The sequence below is a fragment of the Cebus imitator genome, unplaced genomic scaffold, assembly GCF_001604975.1.
Source record: "Cebus imitator isolate Cc_AM_T3 unplaced genomic scaffold, Cebus_imitator-1.0 Scaffold137, whole genome shotgun sequence".
Classification (NCBI taxonomy): Eukaryota; Metazoa; Chordata; class Mammalia; order Primates; family Cebidae; genus Cebus; species Cebus imitator.
This window is the reverse complement of record NW_016107452.1, coordinates 3,547,549-3,568,394: the sequence shown is the minus strand read 5'-3', so window position 1 is coordinate 3,568,394 and position 20,846 is coordinate 3,547,549. Positions and strand designations below refer to the sequence as shown.

The 20,846-nt window shown below is 44.1% G+C and overlaps 1 protein-coding gene across 1 annotated transcript in view; it reads left to right on the top strand.

The window, feature by feature from the left end:
- Positions 1 to 20,846, top strand: part of CDYL2 (chromodomain Y like 2) — a 209,753-nt gene that overhangs the window by 108,408 nt on the left and 80,499 nt on the right. The window contains exon 2 of the mRNA XM_017541852.2: positions 9,561 to 10,152. Within this exon, the coding sequence (XP_017397341.1) occupies positions 9,561 to 10,152 (592 nt within the window). The remainder of the gene's footprint in view (positions 1 to 9,560; positions 10,153 to 20,846) is intronic.

The following is a 20,846-nucleotide window of genomic DNA, read 5'->3' as shown; positions in this document are numbered from 1 at the left end:
AAAAGGTCATTTTTTTGTGGTCTACAGCTCTGTGATTTTTGACAAATGTACAGTCATGAATCCACCCCCGCAGGACCATGCAGAACAGTTTCATCACCTAGAGATTGCCTTGTGTAGCTGATTTGTAATAATCCCCTTCTCTTATGGTCCCTGGCACCTGAATTTAGGATTCATTTATGTTGCTGTGCCAAATAATACTTTGTTCCTTTTAATTTCTGAGTGGTATTCTGTTACATGAATCAACTTCAATGTGTTTATCTGTTTCCTTGAAGAATATCATGAATCAACTTCAATTTGTTTATCTGTTTCCATGAAGAATATCATGGTTGTTGCTAGTTTTTGAAATGATGAATAAAACCACTGTAAGTATATATATATATATATATATATATATATATATATATACACATATACACACACACACACACACACACACACACACACACAGGACTTTCTTTTTTTTGTAAGTAATTTATTTGGTCTCATTTATCCTTTCTTATTTAATGCTTTTTGGCTTTTATGCTTTAATACAATTTCATTTTTAAACTTGCTTTTGCAATATAGACCTTATTTCCATCTTCTCATTTGATTTGAGATGTACATTTCCTGTTTTTATTTCTATATGTTTTGTGTGTGTCTTCCAAACAACTTTGAGGCATAAGTTATATATAATAACACACATTTTCAGTGTAAAAGTGACCTTTGACAGATGTATACATCACCACGCAAATCCAGTTATAGAACATTTCCATTCCACCAGAGAGTTTCCTTATGGCCTTTGCAGTCACTCTCCCCACCAGCCCCACCCACCACCCCCACACCCAGCAGCCACTGATCTGACTTGGATCCCTATTGTTGAGTTTGCCTGGCATGGAGTCTTCTGAGCCTGTCCCCTTCATTCAGCATAGTGCTTGTCAGTTTATTCCAAACTGTTGTGTGTACCAGTAGTCTATTCCTTTTTGTTACTGAGCAGTACTTCTCTGCACAGATATGCTATGGTTTATTGATTCTGTTAAAATACTTACATTTCTCCCGTTTTTGTCTATGATGCGTTAAAGTGCTGTAATCATTGATAATGTCATTTTATGGGCATATGTTCTTCCTTGAAAGTAATTGTTTTATCAGTAAGTACAAACATGTTACTCTAGTGATAAAGACAAACATCATACAGTTAAGTTTTCACTCCTCTTCATGTTTGACCATTTCCTGTACTCATTATCTTAAGTTGGTATTTAAAAATCACATTATTATAGTTTTGCAGTCTATTTTCATATTATATTTGCAAGTAATCTTTTGAGAATCATTTAATATTTGCTTTAAATTTGTCATAATTACAGTGATTACTTACGTCTTAACTCCAGATATCTATTTAGCATCATTTTGTAGCATTAATCCTAGTATGTATTTTTTTCTTCTTCTTTTATTATTATTATACTTTAAGTTCTGGGGTACATGTGCAGAGTGTGCAGGTTTGTTATATAGGCATAAACGTGCTGTGGTGGTTTGCTACATCCATCACCCCGTCAGCTATATCAGGTATTTCTCCTAATGCTATCCTTCCCCTATCCCCCTACTCTCTGCTATCCCTCCCCTAGCCCCCACCCCCCGACAGGCCCCAGTGTGTGATGTTCCCCTCCCTGTGTCCATGTGTTCTCATTGTTCAACATCCACTAATGAGTAAGAACATGCGGTGTTTGGTTTTCTGTTCTTGTGTTAGTTTGCTGAGAATAATGGTTTCCAGCTTTATCCATGTCCCTGCAATGGACATGAACTCATCCTTTTTTATGACTGCATGGTATTCCATGGTGTATATGTGCCACATTTTCTTTATCCAGTCTATCATTGATGGGCATTTGGGTTGGTTCCAGGTCTTTGCTATTGTGCAGGGACCTTGTATGTATCCTTACTACACCTTCTCCAGTTTTCAATTAAACAATTTAGGCTTAAAATTGTTCTCTGAAGTACCTGTCTGAGTCATTTTTTAAATAGGTAATTCATATTTTATCCCCACAAGACATGAGATATCTTCCTCCCTCCTTCTCATCGGAAGGACCACTTGGGTTATAGAATTTCTGAGTTCACAACATTTATTGCTTCAACCAGATGTTCTGGAATTCAATGTTCTGAAGTTGGCCCGATTTCTGGATGGGGGAGATCTGGGGGATGAGACAGATAGTTTAACTTTTTGAAATGAGGAAGCTTTGTGAGGGTAGAAATAAAGTTGATCTGTTTTCAAACCTCCCTTCCCTGTCACTGAAATCTTCTTTTGACCTGCAGGTTTAGAACATAGATTTATTCTGTTATGCGTCAATTAGCGTTTCTGTCCTGTTTTGATTTTATTTCTCTCTTTGTCGGACTTAGATTGGTTGGCTCACTATTAACTCTCCTAGGTATGTATTCTCATTTTCCTTAGTGCTTTCTTTAAAATTTCTGTGTCCTTTTCTACTACTCTCTTGGACAGCTTTTTGAGTATGTTGTCTATGTCGCTGGTGTGATTTCCCGCATGTTGATTCTGTCCTTTCCTGGTTCCAAGGGAATTTTATTCCCTTGCCTGCGTTTTCTCTTTGATTCCTTTACATCCTTTCTTATGTAAACGAACCTTTTTTTTCATTTCAGCTTCCTTCTCAACCTGTTGGTTTCATTTCACTATATACCTCTTTTTCTCTCTCCTTTTAAAACATAGGCCATATTTTCTGTAGTATTGGAAGACACACCACAAATACAATTTAAAAACATAAAAATTACACACTGGTATAATTTTACTGAGAACGTTTTAGTTATGATCATGTTCTTATGTTGTAAACATTTTGATGACCATGTTGTGTGATGATGCTGCTATGACTAATTTTGTTTGTGTGAGGTCTCTCTGGGCATAGGGTTTTCCAGCAGAGTGGGTGTAGAAATTCCTATTGGTCTCTCTCACCACATGGATGCCACAGAGTCTCCCAGTGAGACCCTTGCCCAAAATCTAGCTTGGTTTACCTGGGTCTGAGCCAAACTTCTTGGTCTGACAGCCATTTCCCTTGTGTAGTTTTGCTGTGCCAGAGGGGAAAATCCTCCTGTTGTACTGCCTTCTTCTCTGACTAGATTGTCTGAAGTAATCTCAGTCTTCTGGACTTTAAACAGCCCATGCCAAGTTGTTGCTAGAACTTGTTCTCTTTATCCTTCCTGAGGACCTCATACTCCAAGTTGTAAAGATGGGGTGCCTGCCTGTGCCCTTCCATCCCCAAGGGAGTTGTCTCAGGATGTTGAAAAGATGTAGAAAGAAAGGTCTTCAGGGATGTGGGGTGAGGTACAGAGTCAGGGAATGAGCTGTTTCTGGCTGGGAATGGCTGCTCTGGTGTATGGGTGGGGAGGGGCTGTAGGTGTGGATGTCTTCTTTCTCTGTTCTTTTTTTGGCCTTGCCTTTTTTTCCCAGAGACCAAGAAATACACTAGTAAACCCACAATTTCTCAATCCAGTGCTATCTGTTGGGAAGATACCCCTTTAGCATTCTGTAAAATCTTTTATTGTAATCCTGGGTTCCAGAGCAATTGTAATCTTATAGATTGTGCTGGTTAGGTGGGAATCTGGGGTGGGGAATAGAACGGGTGATGAGTCTGTTTCCATTTGGACCAATGAAGAATTGAAGCAGAGGGAGAGGAGGCCCTGTGGATGGCATGGTAGAGGCTCTAGGTGAGGCAAGTGCAGGAGGCTAATCTGAAGTGATGGAAAGGTGCTGCAGGACCTCAAGGACATGGGCAGGAGTTGAGGGAAAGAGCCTGAAGCTTCAGGTATGCTGCTGGCCTTGGGCTGGGCCCAGGGCACAATGACAGGTGTGTGGGTAAGTTGGTTGCCAAGAGCATGGGCTTTGGAGCCAAGATGCATTAGACCAATTCTTAGCTCTGCTGTGCTTATCTAAGTCCATAACTTTTGGGTGCCTTAGTTTTATCCTCAATATAAAAAAAAAATAAGAAAATAAGATTACCTACCTTGCTGGGTTATTTTGGAGAGTTAATGTATAGGGATCAAGTACAGCAGTGGCTGGCCCTTAGGAACGCTGAATAAATGTTAGGTGGTGGTGGTGGTATTTTATCAGCCTGCCAGTGGAAAGGCTGAGGAGGAGTCGGTGGTCTCCGTTGCCCCTCACTGCTCCAGTCCTTCTCATCTCACGGGCTGAGTTTACTCTCAGTTTAAACTGTTCTTTCTTGGAGGAACTTTGGTGACTGTTCTGTTTGAAATAGCTCCGTCCCCGCTGCCGTTATTCCTCACAGCACCATCCTCTTTGCCATCAGAATTCTGTGATCCCAGCTAGTGTGAGACTCTGTTCTGTTGCAGGTGGGGGGCAGGGAAATGCTGATGCAGTTATTACCGGTGCTAGGATGCCTCCTGGATGGCTTTTTTTTTTTTTTGAGACAGAGTCTCGCTCTGTCTCCTAGGCTGTATTGCACAATCTCAGCTCGCTGTAACCTCTGAAATAGCTGGGATTACAGGTATGCGCCACCACGCCCAGCTAAGTTTTGTATTACTGGTAAAGATGAGGTTTCACCATGTTGTCCAGGCTGGTGTCGAACTCCAGACCTCAGGTGATTTGCCCACCTTGGTCTCCCAGAGTGCTGGGATTATAGGCGTGAGCCACCGTGCCTGGCCCAAAGTACTTTTTGTAATTTGTCACTACATATTACGTTGTGCCCCTTCTTTTAAGAACTGTATTCCGCATTAGCCTGTGAGCCATGACAGTCTGCAAGGTTTATTGCACACTGTTGCCCGACTTATCAGTGATCATTGAAGAGTTATTGAATGCCTGACCTGCATGCAGCCGTTTTCTTCCTCAGTGTCCATTTCTCTTGTTGCTGGTTCATATGGTTGATGTTTTGCTTGGCCCTGCCCTGTTCTAATAGCTTGTCACTGGCAAGATGTGGCTAGGATCTTAGGCTGCTGGAGTCGGATGAACTTGGATTCAATCTTGGTTAACCACCTACTGACTGTGTGATCAAGGAAAAGTGACCCAGCTTCTCTGAGCCTCAGTTTCCTCCCCTGTCAAATGAGGAAAATGATGCCCAGCTGGAAGGCTGCGTGTAAGATGAAATCTAACACCTTAAAGTGATGTACACTGTTACTGGAACTATGCGTGTACCAGTCAAGGTGATTGTCATTATTATTCATCATACTGAGACAGCCATCCAGGTGGCATCCTAGCACTGGTAATTATTGCATCGGCTTTTCCCTGCCCCCACCACCTGCAACAGAACAGTCTCTCACATTAGCAGGGATCACAGAGAGTAAATGTTAATCAGTGATGGAACTCTGAGGAATAGTTCAGCATCTCAGATTGCTTATTTTTGAGAAAAGGAGCTGGTGGGGGTGTGCACACAGGATTTTCTAATAGCATTCATGCATTCATTCATATGTGCAAATGCAAGGGAAGAGAATTAATGATTGTTTCCAGTTGGAAGGACTGAGCTTCAGGTAAAGCATGTGGCCTGTACAAGTAGAGTGGGGGCAGTGCATCAGGAATTGGAGCCACCAGGACCAGGGGGACCAGCTCTTTGTTTGTTTGGTGTGAGGAGTTATGAGATAGTGGAGGAGTTTTGGGGGAGCTTAAGAAGAAAGGATTTCCCAGAGAGAGAATATTGCAATCATATGCAAGATCGAGTCCTAAATGACTTGGGCTTTTGTTATCAACAAAACAAATTAGAATTCAGGTTCTATCTGAGGCGCTTCTGAGAAGAGGAAAAGAGGGTCAGGAACCTACACAAAGATGTAAAGATTAGGTCCTGAGAGAGGCCAGAGATCAAAGTATGCTGGGGACTTGCGCGGCAGCTTTCCCCAGAGTATTTTGTGGTTATTCCAGTGTTTCAGGAAAAGCATCGTTTTCTGAACCTGGAAAAACCTTTTGGTTTTTTGCCTTTTAAAATTTGGGGTGAAAAAATGTATATAAAAGCAGTTGTGTGAACTGAAGTTTCCTATGTGTCAGAGCCATCCGTTCATCTTGTAGTGATACTTCTCTTGTATCAACCCCTTCAGATTTCCTTTATTCTTACCTGTTTTACAGATGGAGATACCAAGACCAGAGAGATTGGGTGACATGCCCAAGGTCATACGGATAGAAAGTGACAAATGTCTTCCTCCACACACCAGGCTATTAGAGATGGTTCTTTTAATACTGCTCATCATTGGTATTGGGTTAAGTAGAAATTGTTGACAAGCCACCCAATGGCTTTGTGGATGGGACCAGAAGTAGAACTAGCCTTGATGTTCCCCATAAAGCTACCTGTGACCCTGTGATTGAAACCTCCAGTAACTTGGAGGGAACAAAACTAAGCTCCGCCTCCAGCGTGGCCCTAAAAAGCCATCTTGACACTGCACCCTTGCTAACCCTCAGCTTTTCAAGCAGTGCAACCACACATAGCTACCTTCCATGCATGAAAGCACTTATCTAAGTAGGTCTACTCTCTCTTCTTCCCAGGGAGGAGTTGACTGTTTTAAGGGGTCATATTCTGAAAGGTGAAGGAACATTCTGTCTTTAGATACCAACAAGGTTTTTAGATACCAACAAGGTTTGTGGTCACAGGAGGCTATGCAAGATTACTGTGGAACGCAAGCCTACATAGTTGTGTATTTCCCACAGCAACCCCAAGAGATAGGCGCTGTTACTTAAGCCTTGCTCTGTGAGTCATCTGAGGCCCAAAGAGGTTCAGCAACTTGCTCAAGAACACATGATAAGAGGCATAGCAGGGGATTTAAAACAGATAGTTTTTTCCAAAGCCCTGTTCTTAAATATTTTACTAATGCCATTTTGATAAGTGCCATCTATTCATCCAATCTTCCATCCATTTATGAACCTACCTTTGTCCCCACCTTTTCATCCATCCCACATCTGTCCTTCTATCCATCTATTTATCCATCGACCCATCCATCCATTCATTTATCCATCTAGTCACCCATACAACATACCATCCATCAGTCCATTTATCCATCTCTTCATCCATCCATCCATCTACCCACCCATCCACGCATCCATCAATCCATTCACCTGTCCACCCATACACTCATCCATTGTGTTGGCTATTTGTCTAACGTGGTCCTCTGCTTCATCCTGGGGAAGAAATTTCTACATCCCTGGAGATGAGCATATGTTTTCCAGAACTGGAGGCCTTCATGAGGATACATCACATCACTTAGCTCCCAGGAAATATCTGGGTGCTGCTGCCTTTCCTAAGTTGGTGTCCTCACAAATGCTGCTGTTTCAGGTAGTGCCTGGTTGCTTGCTCTGTTTCCTCCCTCAGTAACCGGTAGAGAGTTCTCAATGTTATCAAAGAGCAAAGCTGCAGGCTCTTCCAGAAATCCTTGGCATTCTGAAACATTATTATAAAGGGATACTCAGTAACCCCATTCGTTGACCCAAAAGTTGGATATTGGATTAGTTAGGAATGATTTTACTTTCTAAAAATGTTACAGAGTTTGTGTATTATATCTAAAAATTATCTAATCTAAAAGAGGGGTTCACAGGGCATTTAATAAAGAAAAAAATTTGATAGACTTTAGGCCAATTTGAATGGAGATAAATCGATTAAGGGAACAATTTAAATTATCTATGAAGAGGCGGTATTATAAAGAGGCAGTGTGGTCTAGTTATTTGCATATTTATTAAGTGCAAAGCAAAGAAAGTGGTTAAATTATTTCACATAACCTCTGTTGTACAAAAGCCATTGATGAGATAATCCCACTTTTCAAAATTTTTTTACTTCTTAGGATTAAAATTCTAAACATACTAAAATTCAAACACGTAAATATAAACAGCCATATAATTTACCCCACGTATTCATTTCCTGTCTTCAACAATTATCAACAGTGACTGTAGTCACCTTTGCTCACGTTTTTTCTTTTCGTAAGTTTCAGAGGCATATTCCTCCTCACTTGACTTAATTTTATTGAATCAAAATTCCATTCTAGAAAACCATATTAACATTGAAGTAGAATAAACTTTTGAATATAACTGCTTATTTTTTCATTGAAATTTAGCATTTTGGGGGGTATAACATTGAGAATTTCCCACCTTCTTTTAACTGAAAAATTTCAAATCTACAGCAAAGTTGAAAGAATACTGAGTGAACCCTCACATGTCCTTCACTTAAAATCACCAGTTATTAGCATCAGGACTGGTATTTTTCAAGTGTATCTTTCTGGGGGATCACAAAAAAGACAGGGGAGGTTTTCTTACCTTTGAAGACCTGTAGACAGTCGCTCATGGCTTTAGAGGCTGACGTGTAAAGGTTCAGATCCCACGACGATCACCTCCTCGCTGTGCATGGTAGGCGAGTTGCCTTATATTCAATATCTTTATCTCTTAAATGGAAAAACAATAGTGGTGTACACCCATGGTGGCATGTGAGGTGCATAGTAGATACTCAACAAATGTTACGTCTCTCTTTGCCTCCTAGCTGTGCCTCTGTGTTGCAACTAGGGGAGCTGTGTGGGTAGAACTGGACATTTTCAATTCAAGTCCTTTTTGGTCACCATGGAAGATTTTTGCAGTTAAGAGATTGAGTATGACCTAGTGAGAAGAGGTTAGGTCTGAGGTGAGAATGGTTCCCGAGTTTTGCCCTTACCATTCTGGAACTTGGTTAAGTTACTTGGTCTCCCTGAGCCCTAGTTCTCTGACTGTAAATTGGGGATAGAAAAAATACTTACCTCATTGGGTTGTTGTCCAGGAGAAAATGAGATGGGAGAGTTTGTGCCCAGCATTTAGTACAGTGTGCCTCATAAGCACCCAAGGAATGTTACTGATCACTGGTATTATTATAAGTAAAGATACATTGGCATAGTACCTCCCATATAATTGCTCAATAAACGTTACTTATTATAAATAAGGATGGAGAACACTCACGAAATTGGTCTTTAATAGCCTGTGTCTACTTTGGTGCAATGAAAAGAATAAAGATCTTGTATGAAAGATTGCAATGCAATTTCAAATAAGAGTAAGCCTGGATGGGTCAGGCTCAGTGGCTCACGCCTGTAATCCCAGCACTTTGGGAGGCCCAGGCAGGTGGATCGTGAGGTCAGGAGTTCGAGACCAGTCTGGCCAGTGTGGTGAAACCTCGTCTCTTACTAAAAATACAAAAATCAGCCAGTTGTGGTTGCAGGCATCTGTAATCCCAGCTACTCAGGCGGCTGAGGCAGAAGAATTGTTTGAAACCAGAAGGCAGAGGTTGCAGTAAGCCAAGATTGCACCACTGCCTGAGTGAAAGAATGAAACTCCATCTCAAAAAGAAAAAAAAAAATAGTAAGCTTGGATAGACATGTGGCTACCACCAGCTGGGCATGGCATCTAGAGGCATCATGGGAAAGGACTGCATGTGCCTTGGGTTCCATACAGTGATGTCATAAAATAAACCAGCCTTCTTGAACCCTCCTGCAAGTGTTGGCTTCTGGCATTGAATGGCTTATGGCTCACCCCATGGCTAGGATACATGCCTCTATTCCAAAGGCTTTATGCTGTTCTTGTTGCCTGGAACTGACTTTCTTCCTTCCTTCCTCTCTCTCTTTCTGTTTTCTGACCCTCTCGTCTTGTATCGCAGGTTGAAAGGATTGTAGACAAGAGGAAGAACAAGAAAGGAAAATGGGAGTATCTTATCCGATGGAAAGGCTACGGGAGCACAGAGGACACGTGGGAGCCGGAGCACCACCTCTTGCACTGTGAGGAGTTTATTGATGAGTTCAATGGGCTGCACGTGTCCAAGGACAAGCGGATCAAGTCAGGGAAGCAGTCCAGCACCTCCAAGCTTCTGCGTGATGGTCGAGGCCCCTCAGTTGAGAAACTCTCCCACAGACCGTCGGATCCTGGAAAGAGCAAGGGGACCTCCCATAAACGGAAGCGAATTAACCCTCCCCTGGCCAAGCCAAAAAAAGGGTATTCAGGCAAGCCTCCTGCAGGAGGTGACAGGGCTGCCAAGACGGTGTCTTACAGGACTACCCCCAGTGGTTTACAAATAATGCCGCTGAAAAAGGCTCAGAACGGGATGGAAAATGGGGATGCCGGCTCTGAGAAGGATGAGAGGCACTTTGGAAACGGGTCCCATCAGCCTGGCTTGGATCTGAATGATCATGTTGGAGAGCAAGATGTGGGCGAATGTGACGTGAACCACGCCACGCTGGCGGAGAACGGGCTCGGTTTGTAGCTTTTCTTTCTCTTGGGTTTGGCTCTAGCTGTGGTCAACAGGGAGCTCTGCCTGCAGCTTAGGGACATACAAAAGACCCCCACCTCCATCCCCACCTTGTAGGTGGCCAGTAATTCCCCCTTCGTCTCTCTCACCTAGAGCCTTGTAGACTCAGTCACAGCCCCGCATTGGTTACAGACCCTCATGCTTGCGGGGAGGCTAAGCCTGTGATGCTCCAGCCGAGGTCCGGAATGGGTCCAAAGTTCCAGACTGTACTTCAAGACACCCAAGGGCATGGTAACCCCTCTAGACCCAGTTTTCTGAGGGCAGCTCAAGTCCTTACCCCCAGGATCTGAGGTGCATGTCCTCAGCAGGCCAGTGCCTCCCACGGTACAGAGCCCTCTACAACACGGTACAGAGCCCTTGCTTACAGCCCCATCATGCCCCTAGCAGTGTACCCCAGAAAGGTGGGGTCTGGGTTGGGGTCTGTACTGTGTGCTCAGGCACAGTGTGGACTTGGAGTTGACTGTGCCAGCACCTGTGCTGGAGTCTCCTGCCCTTCTGCCACTCTAGGCTGGATGACTGGCCTGTGTTAGGTCGTGTCTTAGCCTGTTCAGGCTGCTGTAACAAAACAGCTTAGAATGGGTAATTTATGAAAAACAGAAAACTAATTTCTCACAATTCTGGGGGCTAGAAGTCCATGATGAAGGCACCGGCAGATGCCGCATCTGGTGAGGGCCTCTTCCTGTTAGCTGATGCCTTCTGTGTCCTCATGTGATAGAAGGGGCAAGGCAGCATTCATCAGCCTCTTTTATAAGAGCACTAACCCCATCCACAAGAACAGAGCTCTTATGACTTAATTACCTCCTAAAGGTTCCCTGCTCCCCGTTAATGCTATGATTGCATTGTGGGTTATGTTTCTTCAAATGAATTTTGGGGGAACATAAACATTCAGACCACAGCAGGTCCTAAATGCTGGGTTGACGTCATCCTGTGCTATTTCTTTTGATTTGCACCTTCATTGTAACGCAGCCTGCTTATCTTGTATTAGGTTATGGAATTCCTCCTTTTTCCGAAGTCTCTACGGGCAAAAATACAGTGACAGGAGGTAATGACCCTGTAGTTCATGCTCCCAAGCGTGAGATTTCCTGTGTAGTCACATTGCTCCTTACCTGAGTCCTTCATGGCATCGGGTCTTTCAGGTTAGCTGCCTGTCCTAGTTATGTGCAATCCCTCATTTCTCAGACACCTGCGTGTATACTTGGTGGCATTTGTCTCTTTGGCTGCCAGAGACCCGAGCCTTGGGATGTCTGGAAATCCTACAGGAATGTGCACAACCGGTGCCCAACAACCAAGGCCACCAGATTCCCCGACGAAACCAGGGCGTGTGTGCAGACAGGGATGTTGGGATGCAGGGGAATGGTTAGAAGGGCTCACGGAAGTTTGGGGTGATGCGGCCAATGCGTGTCAGTGTGACGATGGTAGATCTGGAGTGCAGAATGTGCAGAGTGGGCTTCCCTCGTAGAGCTTGCCATCTTTAGGGACTCCTGCTGAGAAATCTGAGCAATCTGCGTTGAGGCTCCTCTTTCTGCAGAGAGAGGAATTTCACCCAAACAGGATTTACTTAGCATCTTTGCCCCAGACTGACTCATGTTTCCGTCTGGGGATCCCTGACGCTGACGTGACTGTGCCTGCGAACATATGTAAAAGCTGTTTGTTTTAGAAATTCATCTCTCGGGGAGAAGTGGGCTCATGTAAATGGGGCTTGGCATAAACATCCGTGTTTGATGTTGCTGTGACGGCTGCTGGTGGTGGCGGAGTTCCCTGTCTCAGGAAGGGTGGCGTGGGGAGCTTTGGTGGCTTCTTAAGTGCAGGGGTACAGCTCTGGCATGGTTCCCTGCATTCCGGCTGTTAGCAGCCTCCTGCCCTGCTCAAAATGGGGCAACCCCAAGAGTAAAGCACGAGGGAGGAAGATCTGCTGACTGTAGCTGACAGTCTGCAGCATGGAGGAGAGAAGCTGGACTTGTTGAGAGGTCTACATGAGGGTGTGCCTCTCGTGTTGTGCAGCCTTCTGTGGTGAGGCAGAGCTGCCAGCTCTGTGCTCTTCATCCCTGGGCTTTGCCGATGCCCCCGGTCCATGATCTGGTGATAAGGCATGGTAACCCACAAACGGAAAACAGGCGAGGGCCAGCTTGTTGGGATCCATGATAGTCCTGTTAGCTGAAAATGCTATTGTAGACCTTTCTCGTTCTCTGAATCTCTTACCTTCCTCATATTTTCCTGATGTATGTTCTCTACTCACGCTTCAGCTGATGCCAGCCTCTGTTTTGTCTGTTTCAAAAGGGCCCTTTTGCTTAATCACATCCCATAGCATTGGTGCCTGTGAGATCCTCCTGTAAGGTTACGGCACTGGTTCTCGGATTCTGCGTGTATTAGATTACCTGGCAACGGGTGAGAGACACAGATCACATGGAGTCTGATTTCCTAAGTCTGAGGGCCAGCCCAGAAGATGGACTTTTAACAAGCTTCCTGGGTGACTCTACTGCATTTTGAGAGGAGCTTTCTGGCAAAATGTGTGTGGGGGATGGGCATTGAAATTTCACATCAGGTGTGAATTTAATTCAATTCAATACTGATTTTTTTGATCACCTCCTAAGAGTTAGTCGCCATGCTGGGTGCTTGAAGTAGAATAATGAAGAGATAGGTATGGACTTTTCCCTCTAAAACTTAAAGCTTCCCTCTGTTTGCCAGGAAGTTGGAATGCCTGCCTCTGGTTCCATGTTGAGAAGGCGCCTGAGGCTGGCTCCATGGAAGGAGTAACATATGTTGCATCTATGTACATGCCTACACCATACCTGCAATGGCATCTTCTGTGGTCACTGGTGTGATAATTGTCCTAGTCACCATCAGCCTTTACCATTCTAGTTAGCGCTAGCCTGTTAGCCAGGTCTGGGGGAACTGCGAAGAGGAAAAGACTGAGAGTCCTTGCCTGAGAGAAAAGGAGAATGTTGAAGAGAGCAGTTTGTTCTTGGACAAGACCCAAGAGAGAGCGGATGTGGTTCCTGAACTTTTCAGCAATGGGCCAGAGGTATAGTCCAGCAAAGCATGTTTCCACGTGTTTTCAGCCAGAGGGAAGCTTTGCTGAAGCCAGTGTTCATGCCCATGCGGCCCTGAATGTCCTCCGTCTACCCTGTTCCCTAACCTCAACTTCCCTTACCTGGATGGAAGGATCCAGTCTCCAGAGGCCCAAGGGTGAGCCCTGGGGGTTTGCAGCTCAAAGGAGGACATCTTAGTCCAGCAGAAGGGAATGGGGGAATCCTGGCTACAGTTGGACAGCATTTGTTTTGGGGGTGGGCTGTTGCTTTTTATATGGTTTTTACTTCTCTTTGGTGAGTTAAGGTTCTGCATACAGAACAGCAACTTATGTAACATGTTACTCATTTACTGCTGACTTCCCTGATCTGCTGTGGAACAAATGCTAAATTGGGGCTCTGGCGGATGGTGTTTTGGTTTCAGACTGCGTTTTTTTTTCCCCAGCAACGCTTGTGGGGCATGTGCATCGGTTCTACACTGCTCTTGATTTTGGATCTTCTCTGGCAATGAGTACTGGCTTTGTGGTCTGGGGCCCATCTGCCTCAGTATCCCTTGGAGAGCTTGTTAAAATGGGCTCTATCCCAGTTGAATGAATCAGGATCTCAGGGGGCTGGGGGGTGGGTTTTTCACATTAATGATGAATTCTAACAGCCGCAGGTGTTTACAGGAGCTCCAGCAGCTGTGTTTGGTTGTAATAGATGGTTCCTAGATTCATTTGTTGGTGGATCCGTCATTACTCCCTGGATTTGAAGCTTGTGAGAAGCAATGTGATCTGGTCCTTCAAAGTTTGAAGACCTGACATAGTTTCTGTGCCTTGCTGCTGCACTTTCTACTAAGCATCTCTCTGTCTCTGTTTTTTCTAAAACACACCAGTTTCATCTGTACAGAAAAGCTGACGGGTTTGCTAACCCTTGCTGTGGTTCTGCCCTGGAGAACTGCTTAACAGTGTTGTCTAAATAGGCCGAAGCATTGGTGCTTTACAGATTCACATGAGCCTTTAACCAGCGAAACATCCCTAACTAGGAGCCGTCATTTCTCTTTGAGCCCTAGAATAGCATTTAGACTGGCAGCTTTCTCCAAATTCCAGGAAGGTGATGAGCATCACCGTTGATGCCAGTCTTGTGGCCCCGTGTCCATGTTTCTCAAAGGACATTTGAGATCCTTTTCCTTGCATCTTCATGACTGTTGTCTGCCACGCAGACGTTGCATCTCACACATTGCATGATTCAGTGTTTGCAAAATTATCTCTACCATTGAGCGAGTCATCCCACACAACACACACACACACACACACACACACACACACACACACACCATTTGCCGTTTTCTTTCCATTGATCTCAGCTTTCACTTCTAGAACGTTTGTTTATCTCCTCCTACTCACTCTTTCAGCATGATTATCGTTTTTCCCTTTATTGATCATACTAGAGACCTGTGTTTTAAAAGCCCTTGGGAACGAAGCGCCAGCATGGGAAATGCCCTGTAGCTTTTGAGAATGTAGGGCTCCCAAACATGGACCCAGGATCAGAATCCCCTGGAGGGCATGTTAAAACACAGACGGCTCTGTCTGCCTTCAGCATTCTGATTTAGTAGGTGTAGCGTGGAGCCTAAGAATCTGCATTTCCAGCAGAAGTTTCTAGATGCTGCTGTTGGTCCAGAGAGCCCGGTTTCAGAACTGCCATTGCTCTAGAGGAATAAGCTCCAGGATGGCTGGGATGAAAATGCAGATGGCGTTGTGCCTTCCAGGTGGCGGTACTGAGGAAACTTGAAGTGCTTATGCTCAGCACCTGGAGCTGGCATTCAGAAGACTTGGTAAATGGCAAGTTTCCGAAATGAAGAGCTGTAAGGTTGAAAGTTTCAGAGTATAAGTACTCTCCTCAGATGAAGTCTTGGAGTTTCCAAAGTACCCTATGTGATCCTCATGTGACAGCCCTGAGAGGTGGTTGTTCTACCCATTTTACAGAGGTGGAGACTGAGGCTACAAGTGCCCAGTTTGGGATTAGGAGAGAAACACGGGCAATTTGACTACAAATTTAACTACTGAGCTGGCTCTGTACCACCACTCAGCTGGATTCCAGGCGATAATATTTTCCTAAGCCCTGATTACTGACAAAAACATGTTCTGACTGGGGGTGGGGGGATCAGGAGTGCTTGGTGGCACAGGATATACTTCTTTGACATCCTCCTTGTTTATTGATAGAAGGATATGGTCCTTCTGAGCTTGAAATGCTGACTAACTCCATGCCATTCAATTTGAAAACCTAGATAAAGTCATCACTTCCCTAGTGAAATACGACTCAATAAAACAGCCTAAAGGAGGGCTAGAAAACCTCAATAGAGAAGTAACTATTAAAGAAATTAGCTCAGGAGCGGTGGCTCACTCTTGTAATCCCAGTACTTTTGGGAGGCTGAGGTGGGTGGATAGCTTGAGCCCAGGAGTTTGAGACCAGCCTGGGCAATATGGCGAAACCCTCTCTCCAAAAAAAAATACAAAAATTAGCCAGGTGTGGTGGCGCATGCCTGTAGTCCCAGCTAAGAAGGGAGCTGAGGTAGGAGGTTCACTTGAGCCCAGGAGGTCGAGGCTGCAGTAAGCTGTGATTGCGCCACTGCACCCCAGCCTGACTGGCAGAGCAAGACCTGGTCTCAATTAAAAAAAAAAAAAGAAAAAAAGAAAAGAAATTGAATGTGTTGTTAAAAAGTCCTCAGAAGAAGTAAGAAAGGAGGAACACAAGGCCCAGATGGTTTTGTAGGCAAATCTAAACATTCTAGAATAGATCATCTGACCACACATTCTAGAGCAGATAACCCCTCCCTTACCCGAATGGTTACAGAGAAGAGGAAACAGAGAAAGTACTCCCAGCTCCTGTGATGAGGTCGGTATGACCTGGATTTCCAAACAAGGCAAAGAGAGGAGGAGAAAGGCAAATTATAAGTCAGTCTCACTTCAGAATGCAGTAGTGAAAGTCCTGAATAACCCTTGTGGGCTTATTACAGCTCCCTTGGTACTTCCTCAAAATTAGGAGTATTTCAGAAGCATCTTATTACTTGCCCTGAACTTAACCCCAGTTCATTACCTTTAGAATCACCACTGCTTCTCTGGGTGCCAAGCTTGTCTCAGAAGAGGCCCAGGGGAAGCTGGTTCAGGAAGGCTCTGAGTGTCACCAGCAGCGGCCCCAAACTATCCGGTGAATCACCGAGAGACCGGGAAGGGAGTTCCCCGGGCCAGCCTCTAGTCAGCACAGGTATCCATGTAACCACTTCCCTGAGCCCAGCTGCTCCTCCTGACACACTTCAAGCATCCATCTCCAGGCCAACACACTTTCACTAATCTTTTCGATTTTTAAAAGCAGATGATTTTTCCAAATCAGTAACCACAAAGACTTAAGGTTTTTTTTTTTTAAATGTTTTGTCTTTCAAAGCAAACAAGGAACTTGTGCTAATGAACTAACTTCAGACTCTTTGATGTGGTGGTGTTAAGACTCTGTCCAACTTGGCCACCGCCCTATGCATGTGGAAAGGACCAGGCTGTGATGGGAAATCTGATGATTCAACCAGGAGCAATTTGCCCCATGGCAGATCCAAGGGGAGAATCCATTCTCCCCGCTTGGCTCTTATATTCTGGAGATTTGATTTTGGTGCCCAGAAGAGGCTGATGGAGTCTTGACCACTGTCAAGGTTTAGAAACCAAGTAATTGCTTTTCCTACCTGCTCAGATGTTCCTTTCCTCTCTCAATGACTTAGTAAAGTCTTAGGCACTGTTTCCTCATGGCTATCCATCAGAAGACTTCCAAGAAGGGTTCAGTGGGGAGTGGAAGCAATCCTCCCTGCCCCAGGAGCAAGCAGTACGGGGTACAGTATCCATAGAGGGTTCCAAAACAATAATAAAAATTCACTTACTAATGTCGGTGAAAAGCCACTCTCCCCATTGAGGTGGACCCCAGGGCCTTCCTCCACCCTGACTGCTCAAGACAGCCAGTCTTCATTAATGGTGGCGGCGGCGGTGGTGGCGGTAGCAGCAATGGTAACTAACATTTCTTGAGTTCCTGCTACAGGCAAAGCCTTGCTCTTTCTATTTGATCTACTAAGTGTGATTGAATTTCCTCAGCGGTTCTCTGACGTAGCAGTTTAACAACATAACAACATAACAAGGTTACCTGAGATGAACCTTGTTTATAGATGGGGAAACTGAGGTTCAGTAAGGGTAAGACACAGCACTGAGGGAAGGAATTAGGGTGGGATGCTGGGTCTGGTGATGCTAAAGGTGTTGGAGGTCTGTGACCAGTTTTATAAAGGAAGAAAGGTACTTTAGGGATTCAGGTTAAAGCCAACAGACCTTTCCCAGGTGCCATGGTCATTGTTCTGGCCAACACCCCTGGGCCTGCCTCGCATCTTCAGTAGCATCAGAGATGCTGACATGGCATTCCAGGGAGGTGGGACCTCTGGTCCTGATGATTTTCCTTAGGGCCTTAGATTAAAAGACACACACATGCATGCATGTACAATATGCATGCACATATTCATATCACACACACATGCACACATCACTCGTACATATATATACACACACGCGTGCACATCTATGCATCATAGAAGGAACTCCCTCAGTTGTCAGAGTTTATTTCAATGCTAGAAGAAATGGCAAAAAAAGGATAAAGGTCTTTATCAACTGATGAATGGATAAACAAAATGTAGTCTTTTCATACGACAGACTGTTATTCAGTCATAAAGAGGAATGAAGAGCTGATCCATGCGGCAACGTGGGTGAACCTCAAAACAACATATGATATGATTGCATTTATATAAAGTGTCCAGAATAGGTGAATCTGTAGAGACAGAAAGTAGATTAGCGGTTGCCAGGGGCTGAGGGGAGGAGGGAGTGGGGAGTGACTGCTAATGGTTACGGCATTTCATTTTGGGCAATGAAAATGTTCTGAAATTAGATTACGGGGACAGTTGCACAACTCTGCACATTACACTAAAAATCACTGAACTGTGCACTTCATATGGTCGAATTTTACAGTATGTAAAATAAATCTTAGTAAAGCTGTTTTTGTTAAAAAAAAAAAAAAATGGAGAGGAAAAAGAAGCTAGCAAGTAGGATGAAAAATAACAGCTACCGTAGCCCTACTGCTTGCCATGTGCAAGAGAGCCTTCTAAGTGCTCTCCAAGAAGCTGTGCATCGAATTTCCTCGACAGCTACTGCTTCTCACACTGGGAAATTGATGCTTAAAGAAGACACGTGCATTGCTTGAGTTTGTCCAAGTGTCACAGAAGGTGGAGCTGGAATGGGATCACAGTGCCCACTTCTGAACCCACACTCCCATCTGGGAAATTGAAGTGCTCTTAGTGAACAAAGGGGTACCATATTAGTTCCCTAGGGCTGCTGTAACAAATTCCTACCAACTTGGTGGCTTAAAACAACACCACCTTCTTCTCTTATGGTTCTGGAGTTGGAAATCTAAAATGCATCGGCAGGGCTGTGCTCCTTCTGGAGGCCCTGTGGGAGAATCCATTTCCTCGCCTTTTCCGGCTTCCAGTGGCTGCACATACTCCTTGCCTCGTGGCCTCTCGTCTTTCTAACCTTTGCGTCCATGCTCACATCTTCTTCTCTGACTCCAAGCCCGCTGCCTCCCTTCTGCAAGGACTCGTGACTACACTGGGCACACCAGGACAAACCAGGATAATCTCCCATCTCAAAACCCTTAACTTAATCACATTCACAAAGTCCATTTTGCCATGTCAGGTACCACATTCACAGGCACCAGGGATGAGGACATGAGATCTTTAGATCTTTAGGGGTTTGCTGTCCATCCCACTACAGGCATTTAGGGGAATTTGGGGGGAAGAAAGGGTATCCAAATGGGTTTGTGTTCTTGAGTGGGCAAGAAACCAGATGGTAACAAGGAAATGTTAATTTTGTCATCTAGATTATTAAAATTATTTAAGCGCACATGCACATCTCTGCATTGTAAAGGGAATTACCTTAATTGTTAAAGTTTATTTCCATTCTGGAAGAAATAGCAAAATCTACACCAAGTAAATTACTGCATTTAAACTGAAGTTCATTTAAGTGAAATAATTGTTTTGTTTAAACGAAATCATCTACTTGGTGTGGACTTCAATACAACTGGCAAGTGTTGAAGTTGACTTAAATTCCCTTGTTGATTTTAGAGATGGGAGGCAAGCAGCTGCTTCTGCAAGACACAGATCTAATCCTAGGATGCATTTCTATATGACACTTACTGCATGACAGTGTTTTATCCAAACCAACGCGAGCCTTCCTAATACCCAGTGAGCTGCTGCTAATAATGACAGCAGCAGCAATGGCACCAACAACAGACACTGATTAAGCCCTTGCTATGAGTCAGGTGTTGGTGGGCTAAGGAAGTTACACTGAGCAACTCTGTTAATCCTGACAATTCTATGAAGTAGGTTGTCTTTTTATCCCCAGTTTACATATAAAGAAATGGAGGCTTTACGAAGTTAGTTAGGGAACTGGCCAGTAGCCTCCAGATGGTGATGTGGTAGAGCCAGAATTGTGATTCACCTTATTAATTGATTTAAATCCCCGGGCCTTTATAAATGACTTTCTTACATCACCTTATCCTGTGATATCTGATTTTGTCAGTTGATCTTAATCACACACATGGAAAAGCCTGTTCTACTCATCTGAGTGTGTCTGTGTTTAAAATATTTTGTATGAAAACACTTGCATTTTGATTTTTCTGCTCAGTGTAGCATATGTCTATTTCCATCTGTTTTTATATTGGGCAACTCTTCATATTGGAGTTTTAGTAGTGGCACTTATATTTTTTCAGAAGGATATACAGGTTGAATATACCCAAGCCCAAAATCCGAAATACTCCAAAATCCAGAACTAAATGCTCATTGCAGCATTCAATTATCAGATTAGGGATGCTTAACTAGTTAAGTATAATACAAGTATTCCAGAATCTGAAAAAAATCAGAAATCCAAAATACTTCTGATCCCATGCGTTTTGGATAAAGGATACCCAATCCGTACAATATTTGGCTTACGTAGTCAGTCTCTTGTTGGACATTTAGGTTAGGTCTAAACTTCTTTGGTTTTATTTTATTTTTTTCTGGATTTTTTTCTAGACCCAGTTCCCAGAGGCAGGATTATACTGCTAATTTTGCCATACCCTCCTCACCCCATCAAGAAAAAATGTTTGTTAACCAGTGAGGTGTAATTTTCTAGTTTTGCCATTGCCTTGCCAGATGTGTGTGTTTAAGGGGAGCAAGAGGATGCTCAGTATCGTTCATTTGTATTTCTTTAGTCTCCACTGAAGCTGAGCTTTTCCTTCTTTTTTTTTTTTGAGACAGAGTTTTGCTCTTGTTACCCAGGCTGGAGTGCAATGGCACGATCTTGGCTCACCACAACCTTCGCCTCCTGGATTCAAGCAATTCTCCTGCCTCAGCTTCCTGAGTAGCTGGGACTACAGGTGTATGCCACCATGCCCAGCTAATTTTTTGTATTTTTAGTAGAGACGGGGTTTCACCATGTTGACCAGGATGGTCTTGATCTCTTGACCTTGTGGTCCACCTGCCTCGGCCTCCCAAAATGCTGGGATTACAGGCTTGAGCCACCGCGCC